Source organism: Eublepharis macularius, chromosome 16 (genome assembly GCF_028583425.1).
Source record: "Eublepharis macularius isolate TG4126 chromosome 16, MPM_Emac_v1.0, whole genome shotgun sequence".
NCBI lineage: Eukaryota > Metazoa > Chordata > Lepidosauria > Squamata > Eublepharidae > Eublepharis > Eublepharis macularius.
In genome coordinates this window covers 6041927-6061580 of record NC_072805.1, presented here as the reverse complement: position 1 = coordinate 6061580, position 19654 = coordinate 6041927, and the positions used below count along the sequence as shown (strand labels likewise).

Sequence of the window (19654 nt, the reverse complement as noted above, 5' to 3'; positions counted from 1 at the left end):
ATGCATCTGGAACAGGACTGTGTGAAGAGAGATGGTAAGCTCAAATTCTGTGGCCACATTTTTGGTAAACTGAAATAACTTGTTTTCTTGCAGGTTTGGGGATAATAGACAACCTTATCTATTTGGAATCCTGTATGGAATCCTGAGGCTCAAGGCAGATTACACAGCGTGAGATTAGTACGGTCAATTTCAAGGACATTTCCATAAACAATGCTATTGGGTAAATAAGATACAAGTTTGCAAACACAATAACATTAGCAAGAAGCCAATATGGAGCTGAAGAAATGCTGAAACAGAACACAAGCAATTCTAGGACTGACATTAGACAACATGAGCCACAGGTAGCTCATAGGAGCACCTGTTTAAAGCAACAGACCATTTCCCTCGGGAACACTGTCCTCCAATACTTTTTCTTCCGACAGCACAATCTGTTCTATGTTGGAATTTATTGTTTAAGCTATCAGTCGGTAGCAACCGACTGTCCTGTCGACTTGATACTTCATTGTGTTGGCAACTGTAATACTGGATGTAAGAGTACTTTATAACCAATTATAGACGTGTTGTAAATTGAACTAATTATTTTTTATTGCTCAAACGGTTATATTATAAAACACTTTGTGCAAACAGTAGTATTGATTACCCAGTTTCCACAGTGTTTTGTCTGTACTGCCATTGCCACACTGTGTATCATTTTTGTTTTCTTCATACAGCCTTCCAACATGAACGTTTGGCTTGACACCACTCCACACATCAGGGGTCAAACCCCATATACCCAGGTAACTTTGCTGCACACACACACACAGGCTGATGTCTGTGGCAACATTAAAAGAAAGCATTTATTCACTGTGCTGTTACATCAGGCACACGGCGAAGAGACTGGCCAAGTCTACAGCTGCTTAGCTAAAGCAACGCTGCAGAATCGGGTGCCTGCAGACCGCTCCCGAGGCGAGTTCAGTAAAGGCCAATGCACAGGAATTACAGGCAGGCAGTCTGAGCGTGCGCAGCCACAACCTTGCCAATGAGCCCATGAAAGACGAAAATGAGTTCTCACATCGCTGTACAGTGTCGCACTTGGTGTTCTTGTATTTTAAAGTTTTTTTTTAATGTATGCTTGTTTTGACACTTGAATGGAAAAGCACTTGAGCACTTGAATGGAAAAGTGGCCAACATCTCTAATATATAAAAGGCAACCCATGTTGCTGATGACTCGCTGCACCTGCATCAGGCTAAGCCCAGAGAAGCAGCGGCTGCAGAGGGGGTGAGGAGGCCTGGCACCATGCCCCTCCCAAGGCCTCCATGGTGCAGCCCTCCCAAGTAGCCCTCTGGGGTGCTGCGCCGGAGCGGTGGCCTTCTCCATCACTGCAGGGCCTTGGGAGAGGCACCGTGCCGGGCCTCCCTACCGCCTCTGCGGCCATGGAGGCAGTGGGGAGGCCCGGCATGCTGGTGTGGTCTTCCAGAGGCCCAGGAAGGCCGGCCCACCAGCTCGGCCCTCCGGAGGCCATATTCTAGAGCCTGTTTGTTTAGATAAATTAATTGCTCTTCCACTAGATTTTTTGGAAATAGGAAGGGGAATAAAATGAAACCAAGGAAACCTTCATTAGTTAGCCTAAAGAGTGTGGTGGCTTTGAAATTACTTAATCTAGTTAATGTCTCAAACAAGAGCAACCCTGGGAACACGTCCTAACCAGCTAACCTCTTCAACCATGGCGTGCATTGCAAAGGAATTTGTCTCATTCCACACGCCGTTTTGTTTAACTTACACTCAGAGTGCAAAAGTGCTTTCTTCTTCATATATGGAGAAGTGCCCGAGGGCCCAGGAGGGGAGGGGCATTTATGGAGGTACTGTGAAAAAAATTGTGTGTGCAAGAAATAGAAGGCATCAAATACATCCAAATGAGCAAACCAAATTCAGTGAAAGAAATGATGAAAGCACAGCAGGAAAAAAAATCAACCTTATTTCAAGGATTTTCAAGCAAATACTGACAAAGTTGCAGAAATGTTCACGTACCTTTTCGATAAAATACAAAGCCCAGTGCCAGTAGTTATGGCAAGCAAGCATATCACTACCCTGGTAGAAATGAAAAAGGAAGTAAAGCAATTTTTTTACATTAAATTAAATTAAAACATCGTACAACTGAAAAGAGCACAAGGGCCATTTGGAGGCCATTGTTTTAATCTGGTGGGATAGAGGGGAAGTTACCAAGGTCCCCAATTTAATCCACTGACACTTCTGGTGTGCCCCCCAGAATAGCATCTGATTCCTATTCTTATAACATCCATGCAGGGCATTTTTATCCCTGTAATTCTGCATGGGATGTGGGGGAGGGGGGGACAGCAGCTTGCACGCCCCAGTGAGTCTACTAATGGCTCAGCTGAGCTTGGACTTCATACAAAATGTGGAAAGGAGAGGATCACGGTAAAAGCAGCTACCCAACAGGAAAAAAACGTGATCAACTAACTGAAGAATTTTAAATAGTCACTTAAATACATTCCAAATATCATATAGTGGTGTAACAATCTCTCAGGGGTCTCATAAACTATACATACGTTATAGCTTGGATACATACATCTCACAAGAAGTATAACGGCAAATGCAAAGTGCCAAGTGCAAATACATTCATATGCCAATAGCAAAGAACAAAGTGCCAAGTGCTAAACTCAATTTTACAAAGTGCTAATGCCTGAAATTGACAAACTCGTTGTCTGACATGTAACCAAGTAACACAAATCGTAATTATTGGAGGTACAGATGAATAAATATAATAAAGCCCAATGTTCTGTACAATGATCCGAATCCAAAAGTATGAGGTAAGCACTGAGGGGTAACTGCGATGGGAGGCCAGCAGAGTAAGCCCGTTTCAAGTCTTCTTCTCGGCAGTTATTTTAACCCCTGAGAGATTGTTACACCACTATATGATATTTGGAATATATTTCTTAAGAGCTTGGACTTCATGGCTCTTACCTTAGTTAATAAAAGACATAACTTTTCCAGTACAGTCCTACAAAACAGTTTATACAAATACAATTGTAATTTATTAAATTACACTCTTAGCTGCTACACTAAGGCTCAGAACTTTCTGGGGAGTAAACCCCACTGAATAAAATGAGACTTGATTCTGAGCATACCTGCATAGGATTACTCATTTAATCAGTTCGTTTTTCAGCTTTATATTCTAAAACAGCCTACAATAAAAATCCAAAAATGCCGTTTCAGATAATAAATTATTAATTATTAATAAACTATTAAGAAGACAACAAGAAGTCATCACAACTAGAGATGGGCATGAACCAAATTCATGACAAACCAGGCCAGTTCACGGTTCACGAACCAGTGGTTCATCAGATCCCATTTCTGACGAACCGCCACGAACTTTAGGCTGGTTTGTTTGGTTCATTTTTTGGTTCGTCACTGCAGACAGCCTGGTACCGATCAATCAGTTTCCTAGACAATAGGGGATGGACTTCCTGCAGATCTTCTGCTGGCCCGGAAGTGATGATTTTGTGACCTGGATGTGATGTTTTCACAAACCAAACAAACAGTTCACGAACCAGGGGGCAGGTTCATGAAAGTTCGTGGTTTATGAAATTTGATGAACCACAAACCACATGGTTCAGTTTTTTTCTGGTTTGTGCCCATCTCTAATCACAACACAAATCAGTTATCCAAAAAGTCCTCTGAAATAGCCAAGTTCAGCCATTTTTCTAAAAAGCATAAAGAAGTGGTGCTGGCAAGTTGAATTACTACAAAATACACATCTCTTTTCCCCTTCAAATGCTAACAACAAAGTGGGCAGCCCAGTTTCAAATTGTGAAACTGACTGGAAGTTGAAGGATTCTCTCCTCCCTGCACAGCCTGAGGAATCAGATTTCAAAAACATGCCATTTGAATTGAACAGATGGACAGAGATGCTTGATCTCTGTGATGTCACTCAGAGCTCTTAGATCCTACACTCCACAGAGGAGGTGCCACCACTGAAAAAGCTCCCACTCCTTGCATTTGCCTCAAAACACTCTTAAGCAGAGGTTCATCCGGTGGCTTATCATGTCGCACAGCCTGTGGAAGAATTGCATTTAATGCGTGACAGTGCAAACTCAGCAAGTTCTGACAGACGGGTTAAGAGGACCTGACCTTCCAGTTGTTTTCAGTTTGCTTCATAAACTCCAGTCCACTCTTCAAATCTGCTTTCATTTCATTCACATGAGCGATTGTGTGAACAGACCACGCATCCGTTTGATTGATAGCTAAAGCCTAAGCGGGGGAGGGGGGAGAAAAACAGTCCCCATTGGGGGAGATTAACTCAAGAGCTGCCTTCTTATTCATTCTGTTTTTTAAGAAAAGTCTCACGTAGCATGAGGCTTGCTTCTGTTGTGTGGACAAAATGACAAGTAACATTCCAGGCCTGAGAGAAATAATGGCTACGAAGAGTGGGAAACAGGTCTGCCAGAAGGAAGGGAGCTGGAGACTAATGGTGGAAACAGAGTCGAGGGGAGGAAAGTATACAGTAACTTACAGACTGGCCAGGCATTTTTTCAGCTGGAACGCAGTGGAACGGAGTTCCGGCACCTCTTGAAAATGGTCACATGGCCGGTGGCCCCGCCCCCTGATCTCCAGACAGAGGGGAGTTTAGATTGCCCCACACGCTGCTGGAGTGTCGGAGGGCAATCTCAACTCCCCTCTGTCTGGAGTTCAGGGGGCGGGGCCACCGACCATGTGACCATTTTTGCCTAGGGTGATTTAAACTTAAAAAACCTCCCCCCTTGTTCCAGCTGACCCAAAGTGACGTCATTGTGATGTCCTGAGTTCCACCACCTCTTTTCCCAGAAAAAAAGCCCTGCAGACTGGTAAGTGAAGAAAGCTGGGACAGAGTGCATTCCGGGCTCTCCATTCCTAGCAGAGAACTTCTGTGAAGCTAGGAGATTTTAAAGAGGCTGGAAAACGGCCCTCTTTTTCATGGGCTGGAAGTTATTACCAATCACTGTCTTCACTCAGCACTTCCACACACCAATCGAAAACGCCAGTTGTCAGCCTTTGGGGGTTTTTTTTACCTCATAGGCAAGCTTCTCCGCACGATCAAAGCAATTGGTTTCCATGAGCCCAAAGGAGTACATGCCTTTCAGGTAACTAAGCAAAGAGTGAAAAATCCATTCAGAGCCAGAGAATATTCAGTATTCCAGTCAAGATAACTCTACTCTACAATCTAACACTCATCATGTACGATCTTAGTATCTGTGAAAGGGTCTTCCTAGAAATTACCAAGTTCAGGAAATCAGTACAGCATTCATTCAACAGCTAGTGCAGCGTCAGTACAAGAATGCGATCAGCAAACAATCTCACCTCAACTGTAAGCAACCCACCTACTCTCTAACAGCATCATCTTAAGAATGCTTTCATTCACCCCACCGAGTAGGGCTGCACTGTTAGAGAATAACGGTAGAGAGTCCGGTAGCACTTTTAAGACGAACCAACTTTATTGTAGCATAAGCTTTGGAGAACCACAGCTCTCTTCATCACGGTTGCATCTGACAAACAGAGCTGTGGTTCTCGGAAGTTTATGCTACAATAAAGTTGGTTAGTCTTCAAGGTGCCACTGGACTCTGTTTTGCAACTACAGGCTAACTGTTCTGGACTGTTAGGGAAGAATCCAAAACGGGTCTATTCAGAATCTTGCTCACATCACAGCCTCAGGAGGGTGTTCCTAGGATGGCACTGTCAAAGATACTGGATGGAGGGTGACTTGTGCCATCCGATTTGGCTGTGAGCTTGCTGTGTGTTTTAAACCTGAATACTTTCTAATTGTTGATTTGTGTGTTTTAATCTGTTTAATTTTGTTACTTGGACTATTATTTATGCCCTAGCAGCTTGATTGCTGCCTTGAGTCTGTGGAGGTAAGGCAGAATAAAAATGTTTTAAATAAATACTGGAAAATACTGAAGTAACTTCTGTGAAATTTAGCTGATTTTAGAAGGTCTCTGAATCCAGTTTATATTGACTTGTATGCCATTCTGAAGGGCTACAAATTCAGTAAAGAACAATGAAATGATCCAACCTCTGCCGATGTTCTTCAGTTTAAGAAAACAGCATGTGCAGACAGTAGCAGAAGCAAAAGTATCTTACCTACTAAGAGGAAGGTCCTGTGTCCAGTGGGGATACACTCTGGCAATGGAATCCCTCATCTGTATCTGACGTCCCAAGTAAAAGTACGTATCATGTGCAAATTTAAGAGCTAACAAGTCAGTTGGATGGTTCTGTAGAATTTGATCCCATGTATCACAAGCTTTAGGGAGCTCCCTACAGGGGAGAAAACCCACAGATTATCGTTCACACCAAGCTCGCTGATAGCCCCTTGCCTAGCCCCTTTGCAGTACTTCGTTCAGGCAACCAGGCAGAGACGATTGGGGTCCCCCCCCCCCTTTTACACAGAACATGCAAACAGAGAGGCCAGCAATCTTCTTTACCTGGTAGCCCTAGGCCAACACAGCCTGTGATCCACTAAGCCAAACACAGCCATGCAGAGCTGATTCGTGGGTAACAGCTCCAATGGGGTGGCTGGTGGACCAAGAGCTTTGTTTTGGTGGGTCACAAGATGAGCAGACCTGACTTAACTATAAGAACCATAAAGTAACTGAAGGAGCCAAAGAAAACTGTTCCTACCACTGGATTTCAAAACATTTTATATTTACTTGCAAACGGGAATGTCTAGAAACGATGTGTGTGTTGGGTAGGGGCACGGAGGGGAGAACTAATTCAGAAACTACAAGGAGGAGAAGGAATTTCAAACAATGAAAAGCAGGCTAAGGAAGCTTAGCCTCTTGTTTTCCTTTTTACAAAGAAAGTTAAGAAACCACTGAGCTTTACCACGAGAGAAGGTATGACTATTTGGCAAGGGATGAAAAGTCATCTCCAATTTTTTTTTTTAAACAGTTGTTAAAAACTGAAAGGGGTGGGACTGGAAAACAGGAACGGAGAGGGATTATTTCAGGTTTGATAAGGACTTTTAAGTGAAACAAAGGGAATGGCTACGGGGAGCCCCTTTGCACCGAGCATGTCTAATTTATTTACGACTTCCATAGAAAAGGGAATGATTGGTAATCAGCAGTATAATCCTTTTTTCGATGATTTTTTAAAAATTATTTTTGTGAATCAGCATAGGGTACTAGGATTTTTTGAACAGGGGAACACAATTCATGCATCTATTAAATTTTCATACCAGTACAATAAGAATGCTATTAATTTTTTCGACACAGTTGTCTATAGGAAAATTAATAATGTACTGGTTGTAGGTAGGTAGGTAGGTACCTTTAAGAAACTGACTGAGAGGAATTCTTTCCTACATTTTTGTTCATTTTACCCTTTACATTTAAGGCATAACTTGCCCAGTGGTTAATCTTTTGAGCTTACAACAAATGTACATGATTTTGAACATGGATGTGCTATAAGGCAAAAACAGTTTTTGAATCGTGGTTACCCCTTGAGGGTAATATAAGCAGCAAAAAAACAGGGCCCAACCTGTTAAATGTGAAGTTTTAACTAAAGAGAGATCTTTAAAGAGAAATCAAGTGATCAATTTCATCACTTGTGCTTTTCAATATATTTCTGGGGGTATTAGGAGCAGGGCTTTTTTCAGCAGGAACACGGTGAAACGGAGTTCCGGCACCTCCTGAAAATGGTCACATGGTTGGTAGCCCTGCCCCCTGATCTCCAGACAGAAGGGAGTTTAGATTGCCCTCTGTGCCACATGGAGGGCAATCTAAACTCCCCTCTGTCTGGAGATCAGGAGGCGGGGCCACCAACCATGTGACCATTTTCGCCGAGGGCGATTTAAACTTTAAAAAACTCCCCCCTTGTTCCAGCTGACCCCAAAGTGACGTCATTGTGCGGTCCTGAGTTCCACCACTGAGTTCCACCACCTCTTTTCCCAGAAAAAAGCCCTGATTAGGAGGATAATCCACAAATACTGGCACCTCACATTTCATGTACCAGGTTGCTCTTATAAACCTCGGGTGATTCTGCACTAGTGGTTTTCTGCTGTTCAGCTTCCAAATGACCTCAATTTTCTTTGCTTCCACACATGGAAAGGCAACCCTAGCAGCAGCTTTGAAGTCACTGCAGGTTTTGTCCGTTTTTTTTCCATCCTGCTTTTCTCCGACTTATTTGTCCATTCGCAGCAGATTAGGGATTTTAATCATGCGAAATTCTTTATCCGATGTTCTCCCCACCCTTTACCTTTTCACTTGCCCTTCGAATCAACTTAATTTGATTGGCCAATCACATTTTCTAAGCCACACCCACTACCTTCCCCTTCCTCTCGTTTTTTAAAAAAAAAATTATAAAAAACGTTGCAATGTTTCTACAAGTCTATGCAGAAACATATCCTGTGTCATGTAACGACAGCTGACCAATAACGGGTCCATTTTTCAAAGTTCCAAATTTGTTACTTGTTGCCAGCTGACAACTTTTGAGGCAGAGGGAAAGCAGGGTCATCGGTAACAATTTTCCCTCCAAATGTCAATAACCAATACTCATTCCACGATATTGGGAAATGCTGACCTATCAGATGTGTTTGTTTGATGCAATGTTTATATATAACAACGTTTGGGGGGGGGATTTTTTTTAAATGAAGAAGACGCATGTCTGTCAACACAGCCCCCGGAAAAAGCAATCAGGAATAGATTTTTATACTGGCAAATTCCGCACGATGGACTTTGAGCATGATGAAATGAAATGTCAATGCGAAACAAAAGCCTTAGTGTGGAATCGGGGAGCGGTGGATTCGTACGACTCCACTGAAGCACGACTGCTCAGAAAGTCCGATCAAAATTGATCATGTGGAATCCCCCCTCATATAGTTTTTAGAAGAATGAAAAACATCAGAAGCATGGTGGTCAGATCCGATTTTACATGTTTATATAAAGAGAAGTTGAGTGTTACAGGGCACTTTAAATGTGGGAAGTGCTCCATATGCCCTTTGGTGATGGAGATTAAGGGGTTCCATCATTTGCATGGTAATGACTCTTAAGTTGTTACAATTTACCAACTGCAATTCGAAGAGAGTGGTATATGTTATTAAGTGCCAGTTGTTATATGTTGGAAGCGATAGGCGTGCCATTAAAGTTAGACTCTTGGAACATTGTCTAGAATCAAGAATAAAGTAAGTGAGACACATCCAGTAGCATTTAGTTGAAGATCAATGGGTGATTTTTGTGATCTTTAAATATGAACCACATCTATACAACCATAATGATATCGGGAAAACACTGCTACAACCGGAAGTGGGTGAGGAAGGAACAGTTGGCTGAAGTTCAATGTATTAAAAAAGGAAGTTCTGTGGCTGGCTCAGTTCACAGTGGTAGTGGTTCTCTGCTTTTCCATCACTTGATGGAGTCCAGCTTATAGCGGTGGACTCTGACAGGAGTTTGGGAGCGTGGCAACTGTCCATGGTGGCGAGGCTGGCATTCTACCATCCCTACTGGGCCTGCCAATTATCCTCTTATTTGTCTCAGTCTGACCTTGCCTCAGTTATTCATGCTATGGTCACCTCTTGTCTAGATTACTGTAACTCACTTTGTGTAGGGCTACCCTTGAAGGTGCTTCCAAGGCTCCAATTGGTACAGAATGCAGCTGCTAGACTGCTGCCCAGCTCATCAAGGTCAGCGCATATCACTTTGATCTTGAAGCAGCTGGACTGGCTTCCAGTTGCCTTCCAAATCAAATTCAAGGTGCTGCCCTTAATGGTCTGGGACCCTCATACGTACGGCACCCTCTCCTGTTATAACCTCCTGCGTGCCCTACAATCCAAAACACACAGTGTGTGCGAGTGGTTCCTGGCCCTAAGGCCATTTGATTCTCTTCTACCAGAGAGAGGGCTTTTATGGTTGTGGCTCCTTCCTTCTGAAATGAATTAACAGAGGAGACCCGCTTCCTTTGGGTTCTGGTGAAATTCTGGAGGGCCTGCAAAGCAGAGATGTTTCGTCTGGCATTTGGAGGCTGATTCAAATATGTGTATTGGTTTGACTCCGTATGATTTATTAGAAATGACGGGCAAGTGGGGTTTAGGAATGGTGCTGTTCTTTTAGATATTTTTTAGATGTATGGGTTTTAATGTTGGTATTTTACTATGTTCTTGGTTTTTAATGTCTGCATTTAATTTTAATATTGTGTTATTAATTTTAATGTTTGAATTTTAGATGTATGTTGTAAACTGCCTCAAGCACCAGACACGGCAGAGAGGCAGTACGTAAGTTAAATACATACATACATACATACGTACATACAAGCTTCCGGCCATATTCCCTTACCCATCAGCAAAAAGCTCCAGCGCAGCGACATGCAACTTCTCCCGCTCAGTTAATGGTTGAGACTGGGACAGTGCAGACATTTTCTTAATTGCATCATCTAATTTTCTGTCAAGCCGCACTGAACTCCCCGTACCAATCAGAGTCAAACCATGAGTAATCACCTGCCCCATTGCTGCAAGAAAAAAAAAAAAGTAAAAAAATCGTTATGCAAAATACCACAGGGCTCTTCACATTCAAAAGTTGTAGGCCAGAGGTCTTCAACTTTGTTAAACTGGCCTGTCCTTTGTAAGGATCATGCCAAAGACACGTTCCCAGGATTTGTAAAGCTTTATTAAATGAGTCTAGTATCATAATCTTACGATGGACATCTTACAATGGTCTTTATCCAGAATAAGGCACTACAACAGCATAGACATATAAATCCCTCCCAGGTTAGTATTCCTCCCCCATTATAGTATTACATGGATTTTAGTCCTGAAACCCTTTGGGTATATCTTTTAGAGGATAGTCAGAGAACTGTATCTTACACAGTTGCAAAATTCTGTGTGAAGGAAATGTCAATTGCTGGAAAGTGAATTAATGAAGTGAGTGTTATAGTGAGATGTATATATACTTTGTATATGTACTTTGTACTTTGGTCCTACAAACTTCCACCCAAATTTTTGCTTGGTTAATTGCTTCTCATATGTTTGGTAGAAATGTATACACCATCCCCCACCTTTAAGTCCCAGGGGGGAGATCTTTTCTTGTCTGCTTGATGTTTTTAGTCCAGTTTAGCTTGTTCCAAGGTTTGCTTTATCACATCCCATTGCTTTACGATGTCTGTCCACCATTGCTGTAAATCACCCCCCCCCGCTGAGTCAGTCTCTCAGAAGGGCACGTGTTTCCCTTGAAACCCTTGCATAACTTTAAAGGGAGTAGCTCTAATAGAGCTGTGTACGCTGTTGCTGTAGCAGTACTCTGCAAATGGAAGAAAGTCCACCCAATTATCCTGTTGGTAATTGATATAACATCTTAAAAATTGTTCCAAAATCTGATTTAATCTTTCACTTTGTCCATCAGTCTCTGGATGATGGGAGGAGCTCAGTCCCTGTTCGATTCCAGTTACTTTTAGTAACTCCCACCAGAAGGCGGCACTGAATTGGGGTCCCTTGTCAGAGATTACCTTGTTGGGAAAGGAATGTAAACGAACTACATGCTGTACAAACAAGTGGGCTTGCTTAGAAAATAGATCCATTACCAGAATTACTGTCTTCCCTTTGGATGGGGGAAGGTCTCTGATGAAATCCATGGAAATGGTAGCCCAAGGTCTAGAGGGAGCCTCCAAAGGCTGAAGAAGTCCAGATAGATTCCTCCCTCTTTTTTCCCATTGCACAGACTTGATTTAAATCATGTTATGCACTTGGGATTTGTGCAAGCTCCTCCTTGGTTAGGCGCACCGTCTCCAGCATGGAAGAGGGAGTAGGGCCCCGAAGTTATGCTTTCTGCCAGAAAGCATAACTGCCCTGCCTTCCATTGTATATGTGGATCATTGCTTTAGCTACAAAATCCGGGTTCAATCCAGCACGAAATAATTCCACTTTCACGGATTCAGACCAATCTGGGACTTCAGCCGCATATGCTCGAAACTCGGTGGCATATTCACGCACTGGCCGCTTCCCTTGCTGCATGCATTTCAGTTTAGTTCTTGCCCTCTCCCCCTCCAGGGGAATCTTCATATTGCACACTCAGTGCTTGCAGACAAGCTCTCACGTCTGGATCTCCGGGGCTTGAGCAGAGTAGAGCATTACATGCCACTTTGCTGCGTCCCCCCACCCCCCAGCCGGGACCCTAAATAGCTAACCCGGCTTTCTTCATCAGGGAAAGTATCACCTCATTCTTGTAAGAACTCGGCCACTTGCACCAAAAAGTATCCTAACTCCTCGGAGTTTCCTTCAAGGTGGGCTTCTACTTCCTCTGGCCCCACCACTGCTGGGGTGGTGGCTGTGCTGGTCCCAGGCAAACGGGTTGTGCAGGATGTCCCACCGGCATTGGCCCTCCTTGCAGCAGCTGGAGCAGCAGCACCAGGCCGGGAAGAGCAGGTTGTGCCAGCAATCCCAACGGCACCTGCCCGCCTAACAGCAGCTGAGGCAGCGGTGCTGGGCCGGGAGGAGCAGGTTGTGCAGGCAGCCCCAATGGCCCTCCTGGTGGCTACTGGAGGGGCGGCGCCAGACCAGGAGGTGCAGGTTGTGCAGGTAGCCCCACTGGGGCCCGCCCGCCCACCCAGTGGCGACTGTTGATCCAGAGGCGTGGGGGCTCCTTGTCCGTGGAGGGAAGGGAGGAGCAGTTGCTGGTCGGCCGGGTTCCCTGGCTGCTCTGGAGGTACGACCAACTGTAACAAGTCTGGGAACATTCCTCCCCTGATATGGAGGCCCAACGCAGGAGCCCAACATGGGAGCCTTGGCTGGAGCTGGTGCTAGTGTGAGGCTCTGCACAGGAGTTTCCTGGCAGCTTATTGACTATAGGAACTTGATGGAAGGGACTCTGATGCCGTGGGACCCCGTGAGTGGCATCAGCCCAGAGGGGTTTATGTGTCTATGCTGTTGTAGTGCCTTATTCTGGACAAAGACCATCGTAGGATGTCCATCGTAAGATTATGATACTAGGCTCGTTCAATAAAGCTTTACAAATCCTGTGGAGACTTTTGGAAACGTGTCTTGGCATGATCCTTACATCCTTGAGAACAGGTAACGGCTGCCATCACAAAATGGTTGCAATGGGGAAAGATCAAAATGGCTGCCAAGAGAGATCAGCTTCTTGCTTTGGGAAGGAAAGGGTATTTGATTTCAATTTATAAAGAATGAGCAAGGTTTCCTTCCTGTGCAGCCTTAGGGAGAGACGTCCAATCCTGGAGACCTAAGAAAGTCTGTGTTTATGGCCAAGACAAGGGTACACAGATGTGACACGTGCACCTGGGATGAGCAGAGTGTTTTGATGGTCAGTGAACTGGTAGGAAACCCAGTCCACTTGGATTTTATTCCCAAGAAACAAGCACACACCAGAAAACACAGTGGCAGGCACCAGACTGGAGATCGCTGCTTTAGACCATGAATAAAGTAAGAAACTGGTTTACTGCTGAAGTGTTGCTTTTAACCTGCCATGTGCTGATCTTTGTGAGTCAACAATGAATTGTTTCCAAAGTGTTAAAATCAATAGTTTGCTCTGCATTTAAGCATGGCAAAAGATCTAACAATTACTTGGTGTATTTCAATGAAGTAGAAGTACTTAAGAGAACATTACAGTTGTGTCCAAGGCTTTTTTTCAGCTGGAATGCAGTGGAACGGAGTTCTGGAACGTCTTGAAAATGGTCACATGGCTGGTGGCCCCGCCCCCTGATCTCCAGACAGAGGGGAGTTTAGATTGCCAATCTAAACTCCCCTCTGTCTGGAGATCAGGGGGCGGGGCCACCGCCATGTGACCATTTTCTCCGAGGGCAACCCACTGAGTTCCACCACATCTTTTCCCAGAAAAAAACCCTGGTTCTGTCTAACTTATTTTCCATGTTTCTCGTTGCAAGGACAAAAGATGCCAGGAAATTCATCCAAGTTTGTAGGCTTGAAATAAAAAAAAATTACAATTGTTAACAAACTAGATTGGCCAGTAGGCCAATCCAGCTATAGGCGGCATTTTAACATTTAAATAAACAAATAGGCCACACACGGCCCCACCTTGTGACTTCAGGAAAGATTAAAAAAAAAAACATAAGTAACCTGTGATCCAGATAGCGAGGAAACCTTGTCTTTCAGCCCTGTCTATACCTATACATGGAACTGGGAATTACAGAAACTGAAGATGGGGGGAGTTTGCTTCTTTATTTCAGATTTTCATTTATCCACATTTCAAGGATATTGTTCTTAAGGCTGCTTGCAATAAAACAAAGCCTTTTTTGCTGTATCTTTTACATTTTATTTATGCAAATAGGATAGCTAAAACCCCTTTTTTAAAAAAGCTGGTAATTACCAGATGCTCGTCAGAATTTTTTGTGCCAAAGCCAGTATTTTAGGATGGGTGCCTGATACCTTTGAGCTAATGTGGACTCTAAGCCATCACATGACACAATGGCCTTTTCAATTTGGTGTACAGGGTCAGTTATTGTGGCTTCTCCTTTGGTCCACTTATTTATTTATTTGCTCCATTTCTGTTCCACCTTTTTCCTCAACAGGGACCCAAGGTGGCTCACATCATTCTCCTCTCCTCCATTTTATTTTCACAACAACCCTGAGAGGTGGGTTAGGCTGACTGTGTGTGCCTGGCCCACGGCCGCCCAGCTGACTGGGAATTTTATCCTGGGTCTCCCAGACACTGGTTCAATCTTCTCACCACTACACGGCACGCTTCCGCAGAGCCACTGTGGTGTATTCGTGAGTGTACCAGTGCTTAAGGTCTGGGTTAAGATCTCCTCTTAGCAATACGTGGGTGACTTTGGGCCACTCTCTCTCAACCTAGCCTACCAAACAGGGCTATTGTGAGAATAAAATGAGGGAAGAGAACCATGTATACCAGCCTGAGGTCCTTGGAAGGAAATGTAAGATAACATACAGACAAAATCTCAAAAGCTTGGAGAATCCACCGTTGATGTCAAAGAAGACGGTGAGTTTGGAAGTCTTCCACTTCAGGCTTAAGAAAAGGGAGTGCCAGCTTTTTAAAAGCTTTTGCTATGTAGCGAACAATTATATCAGGTTTACTATTCATAGTTACAAGATTAGTGCCAAGTCCAGAGTTCAAAACTCTAGTACCAGCTTAGGACAGGAAGTGGAACTAAAGACTGGCCAGGAAGCCCAACAATCTTCGGCAAAAAAACCCCCAAAATGGCGCTCACAGCAAAACTCTTTTGGTTGCTTTTGTGGCTGCAGCTGGCAAATACAGCTGGGCTGAACCTTTCCTTGGATTCTACTAAGGAGAGTGTAGGAGCTACCCAAGAAATGGGGCAGGAGAACAATCTGTGCAGCTGCTGCTTGCTCCCCCATTGCTTACCAGAACCTATGAGGAAGACTACGGAGGAAGCACTGAAGTCTCTCAAACAGCAGGGCATGAAGTAATGTGTAAAGAGTAATCACAACAATCATATTTGTTACCCAAATTGGGTGTGTGTGTGTCTCCTTGTGTTGGGATTTTAGCAAGTGTCCTATATTCAGTCATGAAAGCGTTAAATCGTTGTTCTATTTGTTTAGTTAGATAGCTAGTTAACACAGGACCACTTAGCTGTCAAGTAAAAGTTTCTGCCATAGGAAGGTGAGTCTTTAGTCTTAATGAAGGAATCTGGGATTGTCTATTGGATGAACCAGTTTATTGGGGGCAATTAACTGGCAACGTATACTAAGGTTTTATTGCTCTTTGTTCAGTCCCAGTCTTCTAGTCTGATCATCAAGATGTAGTTAGTTAGCTATTCTTTATTTTCTAACCAATGTACCCTTTGCCCTGATATGTAATAAAAGTATTTTTCTAGTCCTAAACCCACAGTAGTCTGTCTACCTTTTTCTACAGCACTAATATTAAATTCTGCAACTTTAAATCCACCAATACCTTGTGAGTTGGAGGAATTAGCATTCAAGGAGACACAGAGAGGGGGGGTAACCAGGAAATCTCCACCAATGAATACCAGGACATTCCCTTGGAGAACTCTCAAGTAAACAGGCAGATGTTCTACAGGGAAGGTTTCTTTTTTAACAGAACAATAAAAGGGCAAGCACACAGAAAATACAGATAGCATATACACAAAGCTAACTAGGAAAACAGGGAGGAAAATGGGAGAGAGTAATTAGGATAGGGTGATATTTACCAGTCTTTGGAGAGAAGGAGGAGATCTGCAGAGGAGCAGCAAAATGACCAACGTTTCACAGAGAGGAGCAAACTTGAAGGCGTGTGAATGGGTGCCAAAACATACACACACAGAGCACATGGCTAGACATCCCAGTTATAGTGCAGAATGTACCCTGTAGCAAAACTGATATCTTTGCCCCAAAACAATAGCTTAATGGCTTGTCCAGAGGTAGGACAATAAGTTGGGAAAGGAGTGATATGACTATATGGGCTGGACTATAGGTAAAAATTTAGCTTAATAACCAGATAAGTATCAGATAGGAAGGCTATCAGATTGCTGAATAGCCCTGATTAGGTAAGTGGGAAAGGTGGAGGAAGGTTTTGATGAGATTAACCTGGGAGCCTCCTCTAGAAGCCTCGTTATCTCTGCTGCTCTCCCGGGTGTGGGGGCCATTCATTCATTCATTCCCCTATGACTCAAGTCTTTGTAACTTTCCAGTCTCCAGGCCACCTGGCAGCTGCACTGCCTTGCTAGGCAGTGCCTGGGACTGCTGGAAAGGGGTTTATGATATTTCATATCCATAAACTGCCCTTTTAGTATGAGGAGAGGTCAGACTGCTAACATATTGTTCTTGCTACATGACCCTTGCCACACACACACACACACACACTAACTGGGAATGTTGTTGCAGACATTTACTCAGAAGAATGTAGCTTAGCTCAAAGAATCTCAGGTCCGCATCCCAAAATATACGAGCCTTACGCAAATGAAGTCTGGCAGGGGGCCACACTGCAACCTTAACCTCTACACTTCTGTTGTGCTCTCCTGAACTAGTAACCAACCTAGGATTGTTGATTTTGGCAATTCAGTTCTAGTATTCAATACAGATCCATTTTCTCCCCTCCACAACTCACAGAATTTTAAGAAGCAGAATACAACCTGGAGCATCCATCCAGCTGTAGTAGTGACGGGTGATTCACAAGAGTGCTCCCAACAACTCTGCCAGCTGGCCCAAAACTGTCACTAAAAGGGCTTGTGCCCCAAACAGTCACAGGGCCGGGAGTAGGGTTGAGATGGTGAGGCAGAGGCAGCGCCGGATCTACGCGTGCAGGCGCCCAGGGCAAACCTTGCCTGGGCGCTCCATGTGTGTGCACAGCGCGCACTCCCAGCTCTGCATGATGACATCACTTTCGTGCGCAGCAAGCCAGCCGCTCCACCGCCCGGTGAGCCATGGAACTGGCGGCAGAGCGGGTGTGCGCTGGGGCGGCTGGCTGGCTTGCCATGCGTGCAGGACCTCCCAGCCCTGCTGCGCTCAGCCACCCGCATGGCAAGCCAGCTGCCCCAGCACACGCCCTTGCTGCTGCCAGTTCCACGGCTCACCAGGTGCTGGGGTGGCCGGCGTGCTGCGCGGCCGGCTGAGCGCAGAGCTAGGAGGCCCTCCGCGCAGTTCGCGTGCCCCACTGCCCTGTGCCGCCCGCATGGCAAGCCGGCCGCTGCAGCGCACGGTGAGCCGCGGAGCTGGCGGCGGCGAGGGTGTGTGCTGGGGCAGCTGGCTTGCTGTGCTGGTGGCTGAGCGCAGCAGGGCTGGGAGGTCCTGCGCGTGCGGCAAGCCCACCACCCCATCGGCGGGGCTGGTGAGGGTCTCTCAACCCTGCGCTCAGCCTCCCGGGCAGCTGGCAGCTGTGCCCGGCGCCCCCTCTTTGGTGGCGCCGGGGGCAGGCTACCCCCCTGCCCCCCTCAATCCGGCCCTGGGCAGAGGTCAACGTTATGCCCCTCATATTTGTTTAGAGTTGAATTTTGCCTCCACAGCTGTCGCCTCTTTTAAAAGATACTCACTGTGCCAGAAGCAAGCAGATGGGAAAGGGAAAGCTACACCCCGCCCCCCCGCGAAGGGAAAACACTGTCCTCCTGCAGTAAACACAGAATAAGCCAAAGAAGGAGAAGCCAAAGGAGGAGTTGTTAGGAGATATATGGAGAACGCGTATCTGCAACAGCAAATGGGAAGTGAGGGGGAATGCGCTCATCCCACACTTCGAAGCAAGCGGACAGGCGGCTTGTTTTAGCAGCCAAAGTGCTGGAATAGCGGCTGGGAGAACCCAGTTCAGGTCCCCCCTATACCATGAGTCTCGCTGAGTGACCCTGAGCAGTCCACCATACAGGGTGGTTACAAGAGTAACATGGAAGAGGGGAGACCAATCGACGTTCCCCACACTGGGCTTCTTGGAGGAAGGGCAGAAGGAAAATGTACTACATAAACATATGGTTGCTTAAGACCTTCCTTCTAGAGGAGAGAGTTTTTGTGACTGCTCTTTAGCTAGCGCTCTAGAATGTTCTAGATCTGATTCTTCTCAGACACAGAAAAATAGCTAGAACCAACCAAACCCATAACAAAAACCGTTTTAAACTTTTTTATATTGCAAAGAGCTCAGGAATAGGGTCTCCTCCCTCCGAAGTTTATTCTCTCACAAAATAACTTGGGAGGGGGGTAGAGAGAGGGAGTCTGGGTCAAGGCTGCAGAGCGTATGATAACCCAGTAACTGCGAGAACCCCTGTCATTGTTCGGGGGGGGGGGGCTGTTTTAATCTTGCTTGATGCTCTGCCTTAGAATCCAGCCAATTGTTCCGAGAGAGAGATGTTTATGCCTTATTTTATATTTTCAAACAGAATCTTATCTACACATGCCTCTGTGTACTTTGAGAAGTTATCTCATGCCTTATCTTCTGTATCATTTTAATACTGGAACACTCCTCTGGTAAACACAGGATATAACATCTCTGAGTTCTGAGCCACACCCACACATTTCACTATCTTTACTTGCCCGTCCAGCCTGAAGACACGTGCTATCCCACCAAAAGCCTCCATCATGCATTGCAAATGCTGGTAGCCCTAATACAAGAATTGCTCCACTGAGCCAATAATCTTTCTTTTCTTGCTTGATCTTTACATATCACAGCAGAAGAAAACAAAATGTGCATGTCAGATGACTTCACTGCATCCGAAGAGTTACTTACTAAAATTTGGATCAGCCGCTTGTAATTTTGAAAGAGATCCTTCAATGCCTCCTAGACTGCTATCATTTGTCCACGTCACGTACTGCAACAAAAGAGAGAATGCCTCTGGCTAAGAATCTGTGCGGAAAATGCATTTTCAGCTTTCAATACATGCGGCAATCAAAGGGAACGTTCTTAAGAACCCTTTCCTGGCTCATTTATCCAACTATGCCATCTTTGGGATCGCATTTACAAGGTCATTTCAGGTGGATGAGAAGAATTAATGGCCACTGCACAGCCTCAAATACAGTAATTATTGTGGTTAAAGGGAGGACACTACTTTCTACAACTGCTCACAGAAGAATGTCTTTCATTATCATCAAACATTTTTGATTCAGGGATCAACAGATGCTACAGCATAAAGAAAACCACACAAGTATTCCCTTCATCAGGAATCTGGCCCAGAAACTCATGGAAGCTCCATGCAAGAGAAAGGAATCCTCGCTCTATAATAAATAATATAAAAGTAGCTCCACCACGTTCTAGGTTCCCTTATTTGCCGTGATTT

General features: G+C 44.8%; 1 protein-coding gene across 1 annotated transcript in view; it reads right to left on the bottom strand.

Moving 5' to 3' along the window:
• Window positions 1–19654, bottom strand: part of TTC38 (tetratricopeptide repeat domain 38) — a 34533-nt gene that overhangs the window by 11297 nt on the left and 3582 nt on the right. Inside the window, exons 3-8 of the mRNA XM_055000321.1 lie at window positions 19108–19189; window positions 10297–10468; window positions 6116–6289; window positions 5047–5122; window positions 4130–4249; window positions 2009–2068 (exon numbers count right to left, since the gene is read on the bottom strand). Coding sequence (XP_054856296.1) covers window positions 2009–2068; window positions 4130–4249; window positions 5047–5122; window positions 6116–6289; window positions 10297–10468; window positions 19108–19189 — 684 coding nt within the window. The remainder of the gene's footprint in view (window positions 1–2008; window positions 2069–4129; window positions 4250–5046; window positions 5123–6115; window positions 6290–10296; window positions 10469–19107; window positions 19190–19654) is intronic.